The following is a 22005-nucleotide window of genomic DNA, read 5'->3' on the forward strand; positions in this document are numbered from 1 at the left end:
TACGAGTGACTGTTATGACAGCGAGGTTACTATAATTAATGTTACCTGTCATCCTGTTTCTAATTAAGCTCACGTGACGGCATCGACAGCCAGGCCAGACTAATTGATTTGCAAGCCGCCAAACCACAAACATATGTTTGCTATCTGTCATTCTGCGGCGAACGTGACCTTGCCTTCCTCCGTCTTGTCGTGTCAGCCGTTGTCTCTGACTTTACGTGTATTTCATGACTCGCCCCGACTTTCCTCTTCCTTACTCTTCCTCTCCGTAGTCTCATTTGTCTTCCTCTCAGCCGCTCTTCGTTCCATCTATTCCTCTCTCTGTCTCTGACAGGTGGAGTAGGTCATGTGGCGGTATTGGGGGGGGCTGAGGTCAGAGGTTAAAGGTCATATGAGTCCATTATGGTCTACCACTAACGGAGAGACTTATTGACCTGCGTGTGTTTGTCTCCATATGCTCAGACAAGCATGCTCTGATGTCCCCCTGTGATATTCACAATATTCATGTGTGAGTTTGGGTAAATCTTACAAATAATAATAAAAATTTCATATAAAAATAAATCTTCGGTTCTTTGCAAGTGTAGTTTGTGTAGTTTTTAGAAGTCTAAAAATGTATATAAAAAAATAATGGACGTAAAGTCTGTCAATAAAGATTGATTGACTGATGATATATCCAAAGGTATTATGCTTCACAAAAAATTGAATTTTGTGGATGTGTTCTTTCTGATTTTATTTAATTATAACGTTTAAACGTCTACTCTGAGGAGAAATTGACCAGTTATATTGTTTAGTTGATCCTGTGTTTGCGAGAGCTCCTTTCCACCAGCAATGACCTGATGCCCAGCCAGTTCTGCCGAGGTGCGTTTCCCAGTCTGATGATGAGGCAGCTTTACAGGCAGAAGCAGTCGAGTCATTCCCATTGGCTGACAGACCTGTGGCTTTTTGGCACCAGCACTCTGATTTTTTTGGTGCACTTTATGCAAACTTTACACTATGGTATAATAAATGTGATTCACACTTGCGTTTACCTTCTTCTAACAGGATCGGCTTCATATATGAATTGTTATTTGTTCACTTCACTCATTTCTTTATTCTTTCCCTTTATTAAACTCTGAATTTTAGGCAGTTTAAATCAAACACATAAACTTCCTCGGCTTAGTCACTCATTGCACTTTTATTTAAACCATAATTACTTAATTTGTCCACATGTCTACAGTATACGTATAATTTTTGTCTTTGGGGATTTTATTTTGCTGCTTATTTCTAACAACACTGTCTGTTCTGTCTGTTCTCTGCAGGCAGCTGGTCCCACTGTGGAGAGGCCAGCAGGGGTGGAGCGGCCAGCCAAACACCCCTTCAGTGGAAGGTCAGTGTGTATTTGTGTGTGTGCGACTGACTTATATGTGTTACTAATAGCTCACCTTGATAAACATGTAAAATATATTTTAAAGAAGTGTGGTCATGAAGCTGGTTGGAGCAGGGATGGAATAATGACTCACAGAGAGCAGCAAAGATGGTGGTAAAGCGTCTGCTGTTGTTTTGATTTGGTGCTATATAAATAAAGTTGAATTGAACTGAATTGAAAAAAGAAACAGTAAAAGTAACTGACTTTTGATAATGCTTCAAAAAGAAGAAGAAAAAGCCTGTTGTTGCCCAGGTGCGTCTCAGGATGGCTGCCGAGGGGTGAGGCTTGCTGCTAGAGAGGCTGTGGTTGAGGATAGTTCTTGTTTGTGTGCATGTTTGTCTACATTACTGTTTACTTCTGTTTATGTGTGTACTTCTGCCCTACTTTCCCTTCATTAAAGCTGTATTCTAATCCAGATCAAGGCCTTCGCAGATACAGTGCAAAAAGCTCCATCATTAGCTCACTACAAAAGATTGCCAAAACAGGGTCAGGGTCACAAACAGAAACGCAGAAACACACTCAGTGAACGCACACGGCCACGCAGAGACCGCCACACTCACATGGGCTGAAAATAAACAGCTACAAACACGCTTGCATCTTTTCTTTTCTTTTTTTTTTTACTTTCACAGGCAGACACACATGCAAACACTAATGAGTGCAGTAATTAAGTGTTCAGGGTGTAGAGTGCCCTGTGCCTCCTTTGGGCCTTTTAGGCATGTGTGTACACGTGCTTATTTTGGTAGTGAGGAGGGCAGGCTGCCACATTATAACACAGGGACAAACAGTCCACAGTATACGCAGTAATCTGTAAAGTACTGTAGATCTGTGCAGGAGTACGGAGAGTGAGGCTTTAGCCGGGTGTGTGTTTCTGTGGTCAAGCCCTGCATCAAGCTCCTCCCTCTACAGAAGCCTGTACTGTGAGTTGGCTTACTTTTACATGCAGATTAGCATGATAACGGACGCTGCACTCTCAGCTTGCTCTGGGCAGGTTATGTTAGACCCATCAATCGAGAGTGACCAATCGATTTTCTAGAAGACGGTGTCAGATTCCCAGAAGATCCCGAGGAGGGTGAAAACTTGTAGAGAGCTTGTAAAGGTTCATGTGTCCCTGACAAACACCAGTGAGAAATGCAGATTCTAAGCAGCAGCTTTCTACATTGTTTTTCTGTCTTTTGGCTCAATACTATTTAAAAGCAATTTCATTGTTGCATAAGCTTTAACACAGAAATATCCTGAAAACAGGCTACCTGAGCCTGGTCCTTGTTGACCTTATATCAAATTTGCAAGTAAGCCTCCTTCCCAGTTTGAATTATGTTGTATATTTGTTCTTTTTATTTGCGCTCAGGCTGTTCTACACCACTGGGATTGGCACTGAGTGCCTTTATGAAAAACTGGAGCCACCGCTCATTTATTCATATTTCAGTAGGAAAATGGGAAATGGATGCTGCAATTTATTGAAACGTGCAAACATAAATAGTTTAAGGATTGTAAGAAAAACCAGAGTTTGTGCAATTCTAACAAAGTTGTAAGTCGGTGCGAAGCCTCTGAGGCAACCTGTCGTGTGATTTTACTGCTTCAGGAGGCATAATCCGTGGTAGCGTGTTTCTATCCAGGAATGCTTTTATGGCATGTTTCAGGATGTTTGGGATCATGCTGAAAAATAACGTCATTGCCACCTTTGGTGCCATTTTAGCCGGCAGCAAAGGAAAATCACAAGTTCTGTAATGAAAAGATTCACGATAAAAATGAAGAATTCTGTAGGGAACTGCAGCACCAGCCTGTTTCTCTTCACTGTTAAAGTTCCAGTTTTATAACAGTATAGTCCTCTGATTAAAATCTAACAGGTAAACAACTTTATCTAGTTTTCTAACTTTCTGTGAATTGGCAACTAAGGCTGAGAGATGAAGGACGTCATCACGTACCTGATGCTCAAAGCCCAACATTGTTTTGGTTGACAATACATCCTTCTGATACTCATAGTGATACTTTCATTTTGCCAAAGCTCGACCACAGCTCGCTGTTTCTTCACATATTTTTTGTGTGATTTATTTATTTAGCAACAGTCACAAATACGAGAAATTCAGAGCTTTCTGTCAGACGTCGCAGCGCAGACTTGGTTGACGAGGCGTTCACTGTCAGAACTGTTCCAGAAAAATCCTGCATGGCATTTTTAACATGCTTTCCAGTCACAGAGTAACTGCCTGATAATCGTGACGTTACCTGAAAGAACAGTTTTATGTCCTCTCTCCTCGACTTGTCCATTAGTTGCCGTGGCACGAATGAAAACGACTACATGTACGTTTTGTTTTCTCGTTCTCTCGATTCGATGCGAAGGTCTCAGACAGATTCAAATGTGGTTTTCTGTTAACGATCGTGAAAGTGCCCACACACCCCAACAGAGTGACTAATATAAAAACCAAGACAGTAAATGAGTCAGCGGCTGTTACAAAGTGATCCATGTGTAGCGCTGACCTCCGCTAATGTAAAGTTTATTACCGAGTGCAGTTAACACTCAGTTAGAACAACATGTAGTTAACCTGTAAAGGGGAATTATGAATGTATGGTAAGAATAATGTGCCACCTTAGCCTCTGCTTTTAATGCTGTCTCCATAAGTGCAACCACGGAGCACACACAGGAGTTAGATCACACACACGTAGACGACACAGAAGCAGCCTCCGTGAAAGATGCGGGCAGTACCTGCTCTTTTTTCCGGCCTTTCTATGGCGTCCTCATTAAATCATGACTTACTATAACGCACAACTTTGCCTCCTGAATTAATGGACAGGCGAACTAAATGGGAACAACCTGAGTCTGATTACCTCTTGTGGCACTTTGCCGTTCAGTGCAGTAAATATAACAGTTAATATTTAAGACACCCGCTGAGATTTGTTTTATTTTCTCTATAACATTTTTTTTCTCACGCACCAACACTCGCACACACCAACCATCTCATCTGTGAGTAATGTAGAAGTGATGTAATGGTTTCCGTGGTCGCTGGGGAAACGATCCTTGAAATTGCAAAAAAGTCCAAAATGAGAGGAGGAACGCAGCCATAAATACTGGAGCAGAGAGGCATACGTTAGAGGAACACGTGCGTCCGTGTGACAGAGTATGAGTTTTGTGCGCCGTCGTCCTCCCGGAGTGTGTTTGCGTGCGAGCCTTCGTGCACCTTTAAATGTGAAGCTACACCTATAAATACGGTTATGGCTCATCATAATTTAACCGCGCTGCATGCACACCAGAAAACTCATTACGTTTGAATCAAAATGTCCTTTTTATACAGGGAAACAGATTTACTGTAAATTGGTTTATTGAAATAGCATTTCAGCTATATTATATTTCTTTGTGAATAAGGCAGGCAGAGTATCGGAGGTGTTTTAGAAGCTATACGAGGTGAAAAGGTAAGCAGGCTTCACTGAGTGCGGAAAACAAACTGGAAGTAAGAGGTTTAGCCTTGGTTTAACAGCGTATGAATATGTATTTTGGGACTGAACATTTCCATTTGTTGCCAGTGAATTTTACTGTGCTGGTGTTGTGATACTAATGTGCTTATTTAGTCTCTGCCTGCAGTTCAGGGGAGAAAAGTTTGAACCGAGATTGTGGCGTTGATTATTCTTATTCCCGAGGGGTCTTTTTATGAGGTGCATTTATGTGTGGTGTTGTGATATTCTTGGTCATAAGGAAAGTGGAAATGATGCGTTGCTATGGCAGGGATAAAGGACTGGATATATCGTGTCTACATTTAAGCATCAGTTGTATCGTATGTTTTTAGGATGTTAGGATTCCTGACTGTAAGAAACCTGTTATGTTGTGAACTGGGAAAAGAAGGACAAGCTTCATATAACTGGGGGTTAAATTACACCCTAACACTGTCATCCAGGTATCATGTAGGCTGCATGGAGTTACTTTGTAATTTTGGCTGTAAAATTACAAAATCTTTCTCATCCTTTAGGATAGGGCTGTGCGATAAGACATCTATCGTCCAATAACGATATAAATCACAAAAATGTAACATTTTCTGTAAATTCTGTGAATCTCGGGCAGCTCGACTTGCGTGAAGTGTTTCCAGCTGGGCGTCGCGTACCTGGAGTCGAGTGTTTTAACTGATGCATGAAACGATAGATTTTTAGACATAGGTTGTAACGGCCGCCGTTTTCTTTGTGAGTATTTATTACACAGCGTGCTGCGGGGAAAAGCCTGTTCTAACGTTTGAGTCTGAGGTTTATTTTTTAGCACCTGACGGCTATTTTTTGCTTCTCATCCGTAAATACTCTGCATCTTTCACGTGATTCAGTTTATTTTGAAAAGTCTCAACAGGATCTTGAGCTTTATTGTGAAAGGTTTATGTGGAACATAAACAAGCGGACACGAGGTGGTTTTACCGTCATAACGACATCGCATAAAAACAAGCGCTTGTCCGTCTCTAGTGTGGTTATATTAAATATAAGAGAAAGAGAGAACTTTAAGAATTTAATATAGCCACTACAGTGACCATCAAAATAATGAAAAAATATTGACGTAAACAGTTTATTTTGCGACACCACGAAACAAACGATAGCGTAAAATGAAACGATAGACGTTTTTAGTCATCCGATATATATCGTTATATCGAACAGCCCTACTTTAGGAACTGTTTCAGTTTTCTTCGTAGCCCAAAATGGTTGAGGAGTTACTAATGCAGGGGTCTGCAACCTTTTACACCCAAAGAGCCACTTGGACCCGGTTTCCACACAAAAGAAAACACTGGGAGCCGCAAATACTTTTTGACATCTAAAATGAAGATAACACTGTTTATATTGTGTTTTATCTTTATGCTTTGTGTGAACAACTAAGGTGTGCTGCTTATGAAATCCATGAAGTGCTACAGAGAAAATTAAATTATATTTATGTAATTAACACATTTTGAACTCTTAAAGAAATATAACAAAAGGAAAGACACCAACCTGAACTAAAATGATCCAGCAAACAAAAACTGTTGTCAGCCGCCACCCTTATATCGCCTTTGGGCTGTTGGAGCCTTGACCTGACTCTTAAAAAAATAATTGGAAAAAAGCACTATGCTGCTGAAAAATGAACAATAGATATTTGCAAAATTCTGCCTAAATATGTATTTTACCTGGTTAATGCGTGCGGCGGGGCGTGGTTTGCAGCGCCGCTGCAGGGGAGTGGGACGCACCTGAGCGACACCCGCAATCACGCCTCGCTGCCTTTACGTCTGTGCTATCTGTGCTGTTGTTGTTGGTGGTGTGAGCTGAAAAGCTACAGCCGGCTGTATGCGTACAGTAACTGTGTGTGTAAAGTGCTCAATAAAGAGATGCCCAAAAGCATGCTCATGGAAACATCGTCGGGTCTGCCGTGATTTGTTTACAATGGGACTTCTGCTCCTGAACCTCTGCGCACAGAGTCCGCAAATCGGGGTATACGAAGTCAGTTTACGCAGGACTGTAAGCTGTCATCTGTCAGGCGTGAACGGTGTTTGTCTTTAACATAGTTCACAGTGGAGAACAGCTGCTGACATAATGTGGATCCGAAGATCCATAATTGGCCTACCTGGGGTTGAAAGTCTCGATAAATGCACGGCGTTTCGGCGGGTACACCGGCTTCCGCGAGTGTGACGCTTATATTGAGCCAGGAAAAAATAATAGAATATAATTTTATTTTTATATTTCAAAATCACAATAATCTTCCAATTTAGAACTACGAGTTAAAAAGAACTAACATAAATAAAATACACTTCAGCTAAATACTTCTGATTTATTTGCCCAAACCACGCGGAGCCGCACTTTAAGGACTAAAGAGCCGCATGCGGCTCCGGAGCCACAGGTTGCGACCAATGGTTGCGACCCCTGCGCTAATGAGAAGCGCACATGGGAACATCTTTTTCTGTATTCATACCGCAGTACGCTATGAATGCTTTATGCTGCCATGATACACCAAATATCCTGGTACACTGCTTGTAAAGCTTGTCTACTGCTGCGACAATGGTTTAAAAAAATCATCAAAGTGACATAAAATAGTGCCGATTGATGATTTCAGTACAACTTTAGAGTCAGAGACAGTCTTTCCTTGGTAAACTCATTGCTGCTGGCAGGGGCAACACCAAAGTGGTCCCATGAATTCCTTTTTAGTGTTAATTTCCATTGAGTTACTGGTTCTGTCTGTAATTAGCGAACACACAGTAATGGGACAGACATGATGGGACTAAACAGGCTCTAAAACAAGTAATTAATTGGTTCAAACTCTTAAATCTAACTTCACAGGCAGTTTTAAAGCTGTGATGGTTTTTAGAGTAGGGCTCCATGGTCTAAATAACGGCTAACACATGCAGCGTTTCACATTTCAGCGCTTTTGCAGCCTCGGCTATCGCCATCTGGTGGAACTCGCAGAGAATGCAGCTTTAAAAACACAAAAATAAGAAACTTGGATTTTATGAGCTACAATGACCTTTGAAAGTTATTTGCTCAAATCAAACCAAAGTTAATCAAATAAAAACTAAATTTAAAATGTAGTACTACTATTTACTATTGCTACTCTCAGGACAGGAGTGGCTGTACTGCACAGATTGTCTCCAGTCCTGAAACTGCAACATCTGGGCAAAATCTTTGGTCCCTCTAGAAAAGCCCCGAATAAGGTGGTTTTGATTTTCCGCTTCACGGACTTGTTCACTTTTGAAAAGCTTCCTGTGCACGTGTCTGAAAATATTTGCGACGTTCGTTTGGCTCACTTACAGTTTGTTAAATACGCGTGCACAAGTTTTCCCCGACACACACAGATCAGGTCGTGTGTACATGTGGCGTTTTGAGAGTCTTCCTGAATCCATGCTCGTGCAGATAAACAACTGTAGGCTGGATTCAACTGCTAGAGGAAAACTGGGACATCTCAGCTTCCTGTGGAGTCCCGCGTCCTCAAAGAAAACAGCCGTTTTTTTCTAGATAAACAGAAAAGCTCATCAGGCCTCAACTAGAAGACTTACGCTTACCAGTTACAGATGCCTGGATCTAGTTATAGATCTAGTTGTTCCACGACACCTACATTATATCTACATTCAGAGATTAATTAGCATATTAATAGTGTTCGTCTGTCTGTTGTTTTCCCAGCAGAAGAGCATCCAGCATGTAGCAACAGCTTATTTAAACCATAAATAAACTTTCATAGGCATTTTTACACCTATGTGCACAGGAAGCTTTTTGAAAATGAAATGATCAAATTTGTGAAGTTGAACATGCAAAATTTGTGTAAAAATGATCGCTATTTATTCCACGACACCACACTGCTCTGTGAGCAGCTGACATAAACAGGATTTGTGGCACTTTGCTTCCTCGGAGCCTGGACTTGCATTCATTGATACAGCAATGAGTTCAAAATTTTCTCTTTTGCTTTTTGTGAGAAAACGTCAGGGCAGCGGTTCATGACCTGAAGCTTAGACATCCGTGTTTTAGATGAGATCCTTCAGTGTGACCTTTTAAAACAAACCAGGAATAACGATAAACTGAAAAAGTTTTTAACAAGGAGACGTCTGATATTCCTCCTCATCGATAGGCCCAGTCTGATAAAGGTTGATCCCCTTCATTCTCCCGCAACAGTTGTAGGGTTTTCCTCCTCCAAGGTAACGTGTCTGTGTAGGTAATGCAGGTGAAACATCTTCAGCAAACTTAAAGAAGTGCCGTCGCTTTTCTTTCCAAGCGCCTTCGATCTGACCGAGGTTGTTACTGTGAAATTTTACCGCTTCTTAACTGTGACAAAATCATGTTTATGCACTTTGCTCTTATACTTTAAATACTGTCACTAGTACTTTTGTTTGTGAAGGCTCTCATCTATATTATACTTTGAGTTCTTGTGTATTTTCTCACACTTATCTGTAGTATTTTCGTGTATTTTTACTGCTTTGCATTTACTCTGGCGCTGTGCTCTTGAAAGACTGGCTTTGAGGGGAAAAGGAGGGAGAGAAAGAGTACGATAAATAAGGAGGGATGAGACGAGAGGGTGCAATGCATAGAGAGGAAGAGAGCGCTTTGGTAATGCACATCCTCTGTTTTTGTTATTTCTCCTCTGTCTGTCTTTCATAGCGAGGATCAGTGAAGTGGCAGGTGGATAAAGGGAACACCTGCTCTCTTCATCTCTCTTTTGCTCCCCTCTCTTTGCTTTTTGCCTCTTTTTTCTGTCTCTTGTTCTCTCGTTGCGCTCCCTCTCTCCTTTCTCGAGTCTCACCCATTTTGTCTCTCCCTTTCACCCCGACTTCATTTTTTGCATTGATGCAGCCTGTCAAACATCTCACAGAAGAAAAAATGAGAAAGGAAATGCAAATGGATCTGAAGTGTTTGTGTGCGTCGGCGTGTTTGTGTGTGCGTGCCTGTGTTGTAGTTAGTGTTAGAGATCAGAAGCGCAGCAGCAGGAAGGATAGAGGGAGGGGTGGTTGTTATTTTCCCTCTTGTATTAATTCTTTTCATTAGCCCTGTCTGATTAATTCAGTGCCTCCTCCCGCCTTCATCTCTCTGTATTTTACTTCTAGACCTTGGTTGCTCGCTACTTTCTTTTCTCCTTTGTCCCTGTTTTTCTCCTTTTATACATCAGTGTTGCTCTTCTTTCCTCGTCCCCTTTCTCTTTCTTTCTCCTTTCATGCCATGTTCACATTGATGTGAGAAGGGTGGTATCGGTGGCTTTCTGTGACCAAGACTGGAACATCTCAGTAACTGTTTGTTTTAAATAAAGTTAGTTTACTATTGTGATGACTAATGCAGGAAAACATCTCAACTTTACATTGTCATTCGTAACTCCCAGGCGAGTTGCTCATTAACCCAAATATCTACTCAGCCAATCGCACGGCAGCAACTGAGTGCATTCAGGCATGCAAACATGGTTAAATCAAAAACTACTCTGAGCATCTCTGGGCACACAAAGTCTCAGAGCAGTGTTTCCAGCACCTCGTTAAATCTGTGCCACGATGAATCAAACCGGCCGACAGGGGTGTAACCCAGTGTGAGGTGTACCTAATGAAGTGGCAGGGGCACGTATGCTCATGAACTGTCCTGTAATGCTCAAAATTTCAGTCATCATACTGAAATATACTCCTGCACCGTTCCCCATACTAACTCATATTCATACCTACTTAAGTCTAACACCCTCCTGGGTGTGGGCCGTCAGTGGGGTCCTCCAAAGTCCTTGGTCTGGAGGCATCGTCTCAGTGTGACGCCAGGTGTAACTTCTCTGTGTCCTTCTGGAGGTCTCATCATGTATTTGTCCTTCCTCTGTTCCTCTGGTGATGTTGTTGCCTGGTTTCCTCAGTGTATGTCCGATCCATCGTTGGAGTTGGAGATTCTGATGGATCTATTCTTGATGTTCTTCAGCTGTAAGGAATCATCTCTTGTTTTGTCTGTTCTTGCTTTTATATTAACGTCTGTTCCTCCATGCTTGTGAGTGAAGGAATCTACCAGGGTGACTGCTTCTGTGCTGGCTGCGTTTACTCTTATGATCTTAGTTTTATCTTTGTGGATGTTAAGTCGTACAGCTGCTTGTGCGCTTGTCTTCTCTTGCATTTGCTGGTGGTTGCAAGATAGTAACGACAAATCTTTAAAAATAATTGTAAAAATCTGCGAAATCCAGGTCTTCCAGTTGTGCCGACTGGATTCTCTTTCTTCTTCTCTCTGTAGTTTTTTTTCTTTAACCTGTCAATCACTCATGCGATTGGGATTGGTGATAGGAGGCATGCTTGTCTCACCCCAGTCTGGATCTTAAACTCACGAAGAAGTTATCCAATTCATTGGTACTACAAGGTTCCTCTGTCCACGCTATCCAAAGCCTTTTCATGTACGCTCTCGAGTTCAGCTCAGTTGACTGTTCAAGGATGATGCGGAGGGTGGCAGTCGGGTCAAGACAGGATCTGTTTCTTCTAACTGTATATGCACGCTACGTAATCTTTACTGCAAGTTTGAAAAGGCACTCTCCATTAATGCTGTCTACATTTATTTCGGGATCCAGAGATGTGACTGGTTTAGATGGGATATGTTACCCTATCCTCTCTCATTTGGATCAGCCAAGAACACAAAGAAAAGTGTCTGGACTTCTTTAAGTTGCTTGAAGACATTTCATCTCTCATCCGAGAAGCTTCTTCAGTTCTAAGGTCAAATGGTGCAGAGTCCCAGGTCCTAGAGGAGTGTCAAGAACCCACTGTTGATCCTCTACCTAATCACATGAGCCAAGGTGTGAAAACGCGTGTAGGTAAACTCAAATCTGCTGAGTAGCGATGAGGCAGCATTAGCTTTCTGTCTGTGTGTGTGTGTGTGTCTGTCTGTCTGTGTCTGTCTGTCTGTCTGAGACAAGGAGAGAGGGAGAAGTTGTTTCTACACTTTGCATCTTTCCCCTGTTGCCACCCAGCATCATCAGTAAACCTCTCTGGAGTTTATCAGCATCTGTGCTGCTATCAGTTGATGGGGGGGTGGGGGTGGGGGTTTACGATTGGATGGATGGTCTATAGAGAGAAGGAGACAAAACGAACAGATAGAGTCAGAGACGGAGAGGGGAGAACAAAAACACAAAACCAAGTTCAGACCAACTGGCTTCTAAAAGCACGCACACAGAGAGCATAGAGAAGGTCAGGAGAGGATTAATGGCTGTGCGCTGATAGATAAACTAATCAAACAAACAAAGACTTCAGCACACACATGCATTAAAACACAGGCAGAATGTAAAGCAGATATATACTTGAATAATCCAGGCTAGACAGAGACACAGAGAGACTGAAAGCAAGTCAGAAATCCTCAGAGAAGGATGCCACAAAAAAGTTGTGACAGGCGTACGCACACAGCGGCAATCTGCACTTTTATTGACTTTGATTAGAGCGTTGGCATCGCCTCCTCTGCGGCCTGGGTTTGCAGACACGGATTAAGTCCTCGACAAAAAGTATTTTTAGCTCAGTGAACGCATCCATGGAAAATGACGTTTCAATCTCGGATAGCGCTTCTCCAAACTTTTCCTCCCGAGACCCTAACCCTACCACATGTGTGTGAGGGCTGCCCTGCTGTTTTCTCTCTGTCTGCACATTTAACATTTAATACTTTTATTTTGTGTCATGCCTGATGATTAACCTGTCTGTGTTTGGATACTTTTTAAGGCATATCTAAGCTTTTTATCCTATTTTTTGTTCTCTCAGGACTTTTCTGATTCTCTCATCTTGTCCAACAACTAACGTAGTTCCGTTTTTCTTGTTGCTGTGCTACATCAAAGCTACCCTTCCTTTCAGAGTAACTGAACTTGTATTATTTTGTTTTCTTCCTGTCTGTATGTGTGTGTTCACTGTGTGTGCGCAGCCTGACCAGAATGGTGGAGATCCTAGGAGAGGACAGCCCTCTGGGAATCCACGTGGTTCCCTACTGCTCGTCCCTCAGCGGACGGTGAGTTGTGCTCACAAACTCAACACACATCCTTCTATTTAAACCCGAATTCTCTACTTTAACCCCCCGAAGACATTGTCAGATTACCATAGAAAGCATATACTAAAGTCATCCCGTCACAATCCTGTTATTTGCTGCGCTGCACTACATAAACACCCAGAGATGCTCACACAGTGGGGAAAAAGAAGTGCACAGCTATGCAGGGCTCTTCTTTGGGTGTGTGACAGTCATGCAGTGGATGGGGATTTCCTCACGGAAAGCAGGATAACTTTTTATGACTGTTCTCATGACTCACCTGACCTCACCAGTCTCCAGCTCCTCGTTCTCTGTTTTTCCCCATCATGCACTCCACGGTGTTTTTTCCTCTCTCACACTCATCTCTTTGTTACCTTTTAACCTAGTTTCAGCATTTTGCAGCAGCAGCAGTGCGCATCAGTATCATCATCAAACGCTGTATTTTATTAAAGTTCAGGACCCGGAGTAGTGAACTGTTGACATTTTCTTACATATTACCATTTCACTCTCAGTTAGGCGTTTTTATCATCTAATACAGCTAACGTTAACATGTCCTGACATTGTTACTACTGTGTTTAAACTCATCCAAGGAGCCGAGGTAAGCAGGCAGTCTTTGCAGCAGCGACTAAATAAACATCATGCAATGCTGCTCTCCTCGATTTTTGGATCACATCCCACATTTTCCCACAATGCTGAGTGAGAGAAGAATCACCTGTGATGAATCGTGATGCACTACGATGCACAGAATCAACCAGCATCAAGGTGGATATAGGAGCATGCATTTAAACTACATCATCACAGTCAAGCGCAGACTAAATTATGGATTGTACGCTGATCTTATGATTTGTTTGTGAGAAACAGGATTTGTTTCTGTATAAAACTCCAGTTGTTATCGTTGCTGTGCTTCACTGATGTGCTGTGTTATAGCCAAACATCTCCTCTTTGGCCTCATCTCGAGTCTTTGCAACTTTGCAAACCTAAACCATGCTGGCGTGTTGCGTGCTTTCTCCTGACAGCCCTTCTAAACACCACACTTGTCTTTTTCTAATTATGCTGTCATGAACTTTCATGTTTAACATGCTAACTGAGGCCTGTCGAGTCTGAGATGGAGCTGTTGGGTTTTTTGTGATGTCTCTGAGAACAGCACGGTCAATTCTTGGGGTGGATTTTCAGGGATGCTCAACCCTCTGAACGTTAGGATCTGTCTTGAATATCTACCACTTCTCACTGCAGAATTAAGAATAATCAAATTATTTGGAAATGACATTATAACCCTGGTCAGACTCGTGGGCAGCAACAGTTGCATCTTTAAGCTCATTGCTTACATCTTTCCTCCCTGGCATCGTGTTAGCACGCACTTAAAAGCTCCGGACCAGCAAACTTCTGTTTTTATAGAGGTGCTCACACTTGCTGATGATCAGTTGCCCTCTTAATTCCTTTGGAAGTAGTCAGGGTGTTTTCACAGGACCACAGGGAAAACTTTCTTTTTCACAGGACTGTAAGTTATAGTGGAAACCCACAGTGGAGCTTGAAGATAAAATGACCATAGCTGTGGTAAAGTAAACCATATGGAGACCCGTCTGTCTGCGTGCAAGACGTTCTGTGCGTTTGTGAACCTGTGCATGGAAAACGACCTTTAATCGCTCGCTCCGTTCTTGCATGTTCTCCCGTCAGGGCTCTTGGTCTGTATATCCGTGGAGTGGAGGAAGAGAGCCGCTCCAGAAAGGAGGGCCTGTTTCAGGAAGACGAGTGCATCGTGAAAATCAACGACACCGATCTCCTGGACAAGACCTTCAGCCAGTGAGTCCAGCTGTGTTGATATGTGTGTTAGAATAAATGCAAAGATGTGGAATAAAATAAACACAGCGTAGCATGTTACGGTTAATGTCCACATGGTGTACGGACCAAGAAAGAACTGCTTTATGTTTAGGAGCTGCTGTTTCTTCTGTGGTTTTTGGTTAATGGAGCAATATAATCGTATTTAACTTTAAAAGTAGGTTTGGATTTTACATTCAAATTAAATTAATTTGTGGTATTGTTACCAAGTTAATGAAAAAACTAAAATAAAATATAAACCTCTCTTCCCCTGCTGTCTCTCCTTCTGTGAGGTAGCGCTGCAAATCCAAAGAAAGGCAGAAAAACACTTGGCAGATGTTTAGAAAGCACTGCTTCTGGATTAATGTGTGTGTGTGTGTGTGTGTGTGTGTGTGTGTGTGTGTGCTGTAAGCATGACAGACAGTAAGAAAGGGTTTGTTGAAGCGTCATTCCTTAAAGGAAAGATTTGTTCAACATTGGAGATCAAATGTTCCTCCGTGGAGTTTGCTCACGGTGCCCCTGAAGCCTGAACACGGCTACATAAACATGAGTGTTTAGAGATGTAATGTGATTACAGAGCATTAAAATGATAAAAGACACCCGTAAAAACAATTGCCACAGATTACAGGCACAGATGCGGATATTATATTGATTACACCACATTACACTGTGTATTCAGTTCACACAACAGTTCCTGTCCAGTCTTCACTGTGGTAATGAGATTACGCGTGAGGTATTTTATGCTGTACTGTAGGTAAATGGATTATCACCGCTGAGGTTTGTACCTATTGTTCAAAGACAGGTGTGTAGTCCCCTGTGCACTCTCCGACACACACAAACACACACGGACAGTTTTTCTCCTGTATTACACCCTTAATCTTACATGTGATATATTATCAGTCTGTTTCTCAGCATTAACAAAGTTGAATGGACTGTATGCACACACAAATGCTCTCAGTATTGTTCCGTCATGGCAGGTGTGATATTGTGATATGCAGCTTGATCCGGCAAAATACGTGTAAGTGGGCCACAGAAAGTCCACTGATCCCCCTGAAAGCTGTCTACACACACACACACACACACACACACACACACACACAGTCTTTGTCCCTGTCTGGCAGCTGTTTTAAGGGAAGCCCGCTTGATTAGAATATCTTTTTTACTCAAATGCGTGTGTCCACAATGCTTCCAGTGCAACCACACACACACACACACACACACTCGTTTTCATATCTTAGTGAGGACATCTCATTGACATAATGCTTTCCCTAACCCCTTACCTGAACCCTAACCTTCAAAAACGAATGCCTAATCCTAACCCTCAGCCTAAACCCAAACATAACCCAACTGTAACCCTGACACTAAAACCACATTTAGAGCCTCAAAAATGTCTTCAAACTCGTGGGGATCGGTGTTTGTCCCCATAAGTATAGTAGCATGCCAATTTTCTGTCCTCACAAAGATGTCTAAACATGTACACACACACACACACACACACACACACACACAGCTGTCATATCCACTGCCATTGCCCGTCTGTCTGTGACCACCCGTTAGCCCACACATCCACTCACATGGACTCTTCCTGTATAGTACACCATGCAGATGTTGGCCTTTGGATTTACATTTGTAATAATAATATAAAAGGATAGATTTCCATGAACCGCCAGCGGGCATAAGGGTTACAAAGGTCTACTTTTATGGTCATGTTTGCTAATATTAGAGACCGTTCACTCTTACTCCCTCTGAGTGAGTGAACTGACATGTCAAGCTCTCCTGGATGTCCTATGAAGTCTCTGAGTTTTCTCTGTGATTTTGCGTCGTGGCAGATATGATGCTCAGTCAGTTTGCTGTGAATGTGTATTACATATGTATGTATTCACAGAGGGGGACTCTAGCATGTGGGGAAGCCCTACTCTCACATTATCCTCAGTTTTTGGTATCAGATTTAACAAGATGCTGGAAGCCTCCTTTGAGGTGTTGGTCTATATTGAAAATTATGCAGATTTATCAGCTGAGCACTTACGCCGCAGAGCTCCTGACATCAGATATGGTTCACAGTAACCAGTGTAACCAGTTTGACAGTACTGCTTCTTTGTGACATGCTGAAAGTGTCCATTAGAAGAGGGCAATAAGAAATCTGTGTGGTCAGCAAAAATATCCATAAACGCTTTTAATTGGTACCATGATTGATCTGATATTAGTGCCCAAGATGTTCCAATAAAACATTCTCAGCACGGAGACCCCCACCATCAGCTGTGACTGTGGCAGGTTGAGTCCAAGTTTTCATGCTGTTGTTGCCAAATCTGACTTCATCAGTGGAAACTGAGATTCTTCACAGATTTAGTGACGTTTGCTCCCTGCACTCAGGAACAGACTCTCAGTGATGGAGGACAAAGCACTGACCGTGTAACGGCAATGAAATTCACTCACTTAAAGCAACGACGGGACAAGAAAGGAGCCGGGCGTGGTCATCTGCCGCTGTAGCGTACGGCCTGACGTGCTTTCTGAGATGTTGGTCTGCTGAGCACAGCTGCACAGAGTGGGTTCTCTGATGTTAGCAGCAGCCAGTCTTACGGCTGCGCCTGATGGTGCTCGTAAAAAAAGGTGTTCCCAGATGTTTTTAGGAACAAAACATCAAACTGTGGTTTTAATTTTCAACAACAGAACAGAAATAATATTTACTCAGAGCCCAGCACAGGAAGACAACATATCGTAGACACATTCACACTAACACGGCTTTAGCGTGGACGTGTCGTGAAGTCCAGTGGGATGTGTTTCAGTGTTACTGTGGGAGATCCACTGAAGTTGTGTATTTCTGCTGGCACAGAAAGTCTGAGATGTTTGTTTTGGATTGAAGTATTTGGAAGACCAAAGAGTAAAGTCACCGGGTCGAAATCAGTCCCAGTTTTCAGGATTTTCTGCGGTTCTCAGAGGAGTGATGAAGAGTGTTTGTGCAGTTTGGGGCAGGACCAACGGCAGTGTGGGAGACAGTGGCACACACTCCCCACTCAGGACGTAAAGGTGACGTGCCAGCCTTGAGTTTGGAAAGACGACTGGGTGTGAGATGAGATCCCAGGAAACCCCGTCAGCTGTTCACATTTTAATTTCCTAATTTTGATCTTTATTGTTATATAAACCGAAGCCTCTGGCTGTGACTTACAGTCACTGCTGTCCTAGATTGGATGTTTTCATAGTAAGATAACTAAATAAATAAGAACGCAGGTGTTTCAGTGAGTGTACTCCATGACGGCGGACTCTTTTCTGGCCATTGATTGATTGATTCTTCTACGTGGAAACGTCCCCACCTGAGTGTATCTTTAAGTAGTCAAAAAATCATTATAATTCCATACGTGATTTATTAGTTTTCACACAGGACTTTCTAAACATAGTCTCTGGTTACGGTTATTTCTAATCATTATAATGTGCTCGTAATCTGGGAGGGAAACGATACGTGGGTAACCCAATAAAATGCTAATAAACTGGATTTGCTCTGTCAGTTATCTGAGGAGAATAATGGTGTGTACTGCAGCTTCTGACACAAACGTTCCTCTAACTTACTTAGTGTGATCTGATATAGATGAATCCTCTGCAAAATGATCTTTTTTTATAGATCATGAGATTATGATGGCCTTCTGCACAGGTGTCATGGCTCGGTGTTGTCTCCTGTTCTGTCTTACTCCTGAGACTGGTCAAGATAAAAACATTAAGAGATGCACAGAGCAGCCAGCAGTAAGCAGTGGCACATTATGAAATGTGCGGATGTTATATTTCAGTTTAGGTTATAATTTCTATATGTCAAAATTAACCTTTGCACACACAAATATAAAATAAGAGCATATCTGCCATTAGTTTAAACTCCTGTTTAGCTGCTTATGCATCAGCTTACTTGTCAGAACAGGACTAGTCAGTCTTAGAAATGAAAGTTAGTCTTTTAAGATGAATGATCCTGAGCTATACTATTGCAAAAATCAGATATCCCATTTATATTAATTATCAATTAATTGACATTTTTTGTCATTCATAATCATATTTATACCATATGTCTTTTTGTGTTTTTCTCCTGATTGAGTTATCTACCCTTCAGTAATTAGTTTTTGTGTCAGAGATGGATAACTGCTCTTCCTGTGTAATTGTGATTAATGACATGATTCCTTTTAATGTTCAGTGTGTGCCACTTGTAGTACACGTAATGTGCTACAAACTTTAGTCGATTCTTAAGTGAAACTTTCTCCTCTCCCTCTGTTTCCTCGTTTTCGTCCTCTCAGATCTCAGGATGTGTTCCGTCAGGCGATGCGTTCCCCGGTTGTACGCCTGGAAGTCGTGCCTTCTTCCAACAGAGAGCGCTATGAGAAGAGTCTGATTGGTCAGCTATTTGGCAATAATACCGGTCCCACCGGCAGCCCCCGAACTGGCAAAACCAAAGAGCCTCCGCCCCCTGTCAAAGCCAAACCTGTGTTTAAACCCTCGGAGAATCCAGCCGCACGGCTGGCGGAAGAAACGGCCGGCCTCGAGCCGGGTTTTAGTGTAAGTTCCTCTGCTGCACATCCACAGACTGACACAGACTTTGCATCTGTCCTGCATGCTTTGTAAAAACTTTGCAGTTTTAATGGTTAATGGAAAAGTTTAAAGGAGCGAGTGCTAACTTACAGACCTCTCCACCCTCCTCCCTAAAGACAGACCATATTTCCCATGGTCTGTTATTCCGAGTGCTACATGTACAATTTTTTATTTTTGGGTTACTTTAAATTCTTTAGATGCTGTAATTGTAGAAACGGGTTAAAACCTTGTGTTATTTTGACCTGTTCCCACCTCTTTCCAACAACGATCAAGTCTTAAAACACAAACAGATGTAACTTTGTCGTCAGCATCACCATGGCGACATGGCTGACATTTAAAAACAGCTGGCATAGCAGCAGCAGTTTCTTAGCAGCAGCTGATTATGTGTTTCTGTCATGCAGATGTGATGGACTGTTCTCCAGACTCGCACGTGTATGCAGACTTTATCGATACTCTTTTTTCAGCACGTTTAGATCTTTTTCACACCTGTTTGATGGTCGTTAGAAAGTTTAACATTTTAAATTTAAAGCAGCTTTTATAAACTGCTTTTACAGCAACTGCAAGGTGACCAGTGTGTGTTAGACTTTGCTGTAACAGATATATGGATTCATAAATCCACACTCTTATTTGGGGTTTTGAAATGTGAAACAATGAATTTTATTACTATGGAAAATAATTTTATTGCTGCTTGTTTTTCAAATAGACCCCCAAGGGGAAAAGTGAGAGCCCCCTCCTGAAGAAAAGCCCCGCCCTCTCCAGCTTGATGGCCAATAAGAGAGGAGGACGGAGACTAAGGATCGATTTAAAGAAAGGTGGGACACACCTGTGTACAGAACGGAGCCTCACTCATCATTTTTCTGTGAATATGACTTTTTGTAGCTCTTTGTTCAGGAATCGTGTGCTCTCAGTTTGAGCTTCAGGTAAAAGTGGACACGAGTCTCTTTTATTTTTAGTTTTTTTTTCTGCAGCCCATCTGTGACTCTCTGGATTTTTATTAATCAGCGTTTGTAATATTTCTTCATGTCTTTACAGATGTTGCTGCTGTCTCTCCATAAAAAGTTTCCTTTCACTGTTTTCTGGCTTAGAGTCCTTCCTCTCACCCTTCCTCTCACCGTCTTCCGAGTCTCTCTCTTCAGGGTCTATTAAGTCTTTATTGATCTGTCCATTTCTGCTGATATGAATTCATTCTGGCCCAAACTGCTGACTTAGCTCTGCTAAAGAGACTAGACTTAATGAGGTCTGTAAAGCGCTCAACCAGTCCCTCCGTCTGTGTGTGGCCTTTTTGTCCACGCATGCATGTGTATGAATGCTTTTGTGCACATTTCGTGCACATGTTTTTCACTGATTAGTGTTTTAATATTCATCACCCCCGTTTCCGGAACATTCACTCTTTGTTTCCACTTTGTTTCACTCATTCCTCTCTTACCTCTATTGCCCTTTCCTCATCTCTCCCTCATTTTCTTTTCCACAAACCTTAAACAATTTCACACCTGCAGGAACTCTAACTGCGGCTGTAGCTGAAGGGTTTAAAGCCACACACACACACACACACACACACACGCACGCACGCACGCACGCACGCACGCACGCACGCACACGCACGCACGCAATCTCTTAAGACTTTGAATTATCACACTTATAGTATGTCGTCAGGAGCTGAGTCAACAACAGTGTTTGAGTTTTCAAGAGTGGTTTAGGTCCTGTGTGTGTGTGTGTGTGTGTGTGTGTGTGTGTGTGTAGGAAGGCTGTAGTGTAAGATTTGCACTCTCAGTCTCGGGGAATAAAAATAGAGAAGCAAGGGCAGCTACACAGGATATTTGTGTCAGGATAGGCCAAGAGCTGTTACTTGTGGCTGCTCGCTGTAATTCACCTCTTCATTCGTTTGTGTGGGTGTGTGTGTGGGTGTGTGTAGGTCCAGAAGGTCTTGGATTTACTGTAGTGACCAGAGATTCTTCGGTGCACGGTCCCGGTCCGATTCTAGTGAAAAACATTCTGCCCCGTGGGGCTGCGGTGAAAGATGGACGCCTTCAGTCTGGAGACCGCATACTGGAGGTGCAGCACAGCCTGAGCCACGATAACAAAACACGATGATGAGGAGGATGGGGATAATGGTGGCGGTGTCTTGACTCCATGTGTGTGATTGTAGGTAAACGGTGTGGATATCACAGGTGTGGGCCAGGAGGAGCTGGTGTGCATGCTGCGCAGCACGCGGCAGGGCGAGAGCGTGTCTCTGGTGGTCCTCCGGCAGGAAGACATGTTCCTACCCAGAGAAATGGTAAGAGCCAGTCACAGTGAAAGACGTGTGCCTCCCGATCAACAGACTTGCCCGGATGATGCATGACCTAAAAGATGATACACTTCCTGTTCAGTAATATTGCCTTTCTTTTTTCTTTTTTTTGAACTTAACTAAGCAGTCATGTGACCGAGTGTTTCAGATAACGTCATGACGGACTCGGCTGAGGCCGTTGTGACGCAGATGTTATTCAGATAGTCGGGTTTTTCCTTCCAGTCTTCCTTTGCTGCATTGTTTGTGCTGAATTTCATCACTGCTTTTAACAATAAAGACGTCTTTAAACCACTTTGATTCTATTTTTCCATCTTTTTCTGACTTTGCATGATTAACTGTTTTGCATGCACGGCTCATAATTACAACTGTTGCTCTTTTCGTCTTTGTCGTCTCCTGATGGTTGTTTAGGATATTTGCTCTTCGACACCGTGACTTATTTTATAAATGTTTTCTTCTTTTCTTCCCTTCTGCTTTCATCCTAGTTGTGCTGCACACCTGTGGCTCTGTCACAGATGGTGATAACATTTTTCATTTGGTT

At 42.5% G+C, this 22005-nt stretch overlaps 1 protein-coding gene across 5 annotated transcripts in view; it reads left to right on the forward strand.

Annotated features, from left to right (window-relative positions):
* The window catches only part of pard3bb (par-3 family cell polarity regulator beta b), a 205111-nt gene that overhangs the window by 58741 nt on the left and 124365 nt on the right, over positions 1 to 22005 (forward strand). For all 5 annotated transcript variants that reach the window (XM_019353173.2, XM_019353172.2, XM_013270228.3 and 2 more), the window contains 7 exons: positions 1296 to 1363; positions 12707 to 12790; positions 14480 to 14605; positions 18889 to 19147; positions 19884 to 19992; positions 21093 to 21232; positions 21327 to 21455. In XM_019353173.2, the coding sequence (XP_019208718.1) occupies positions 1296 to 1363; positions 12707 to 12790; positions 14480 to 14605; positions 18889 to 19147; positions 19884 to 19992; positions 21093 to 21232; positions 21327 to 21455 (915 nt within the window). The remainder of the gene's footprint in view (positions 1 to 1295; positions 1364 to 12706; positions 12791 to 14479; positions 14606 to 18888; positions 19148 to 19883; positions 19993 to 21092; positions 21233 to 21326; positions 21456 to 22005) is intronic.

Source organism: Oreochromis niloticus, linkage group LG16, assembly GCF_001858045.2.
Source record: "Oreochromis niloticus isolate F11D_XX linkage group LG16, O_niloticus_UMD_NMBU, whole genome shotgun sequence".
Taxonomy (NCBI): Eukaryota; Metazoa; Chordata; class Actinopteri; order Cichliformes; family Cichlidae; genus Oreochromis; species Oreochromis niloticus.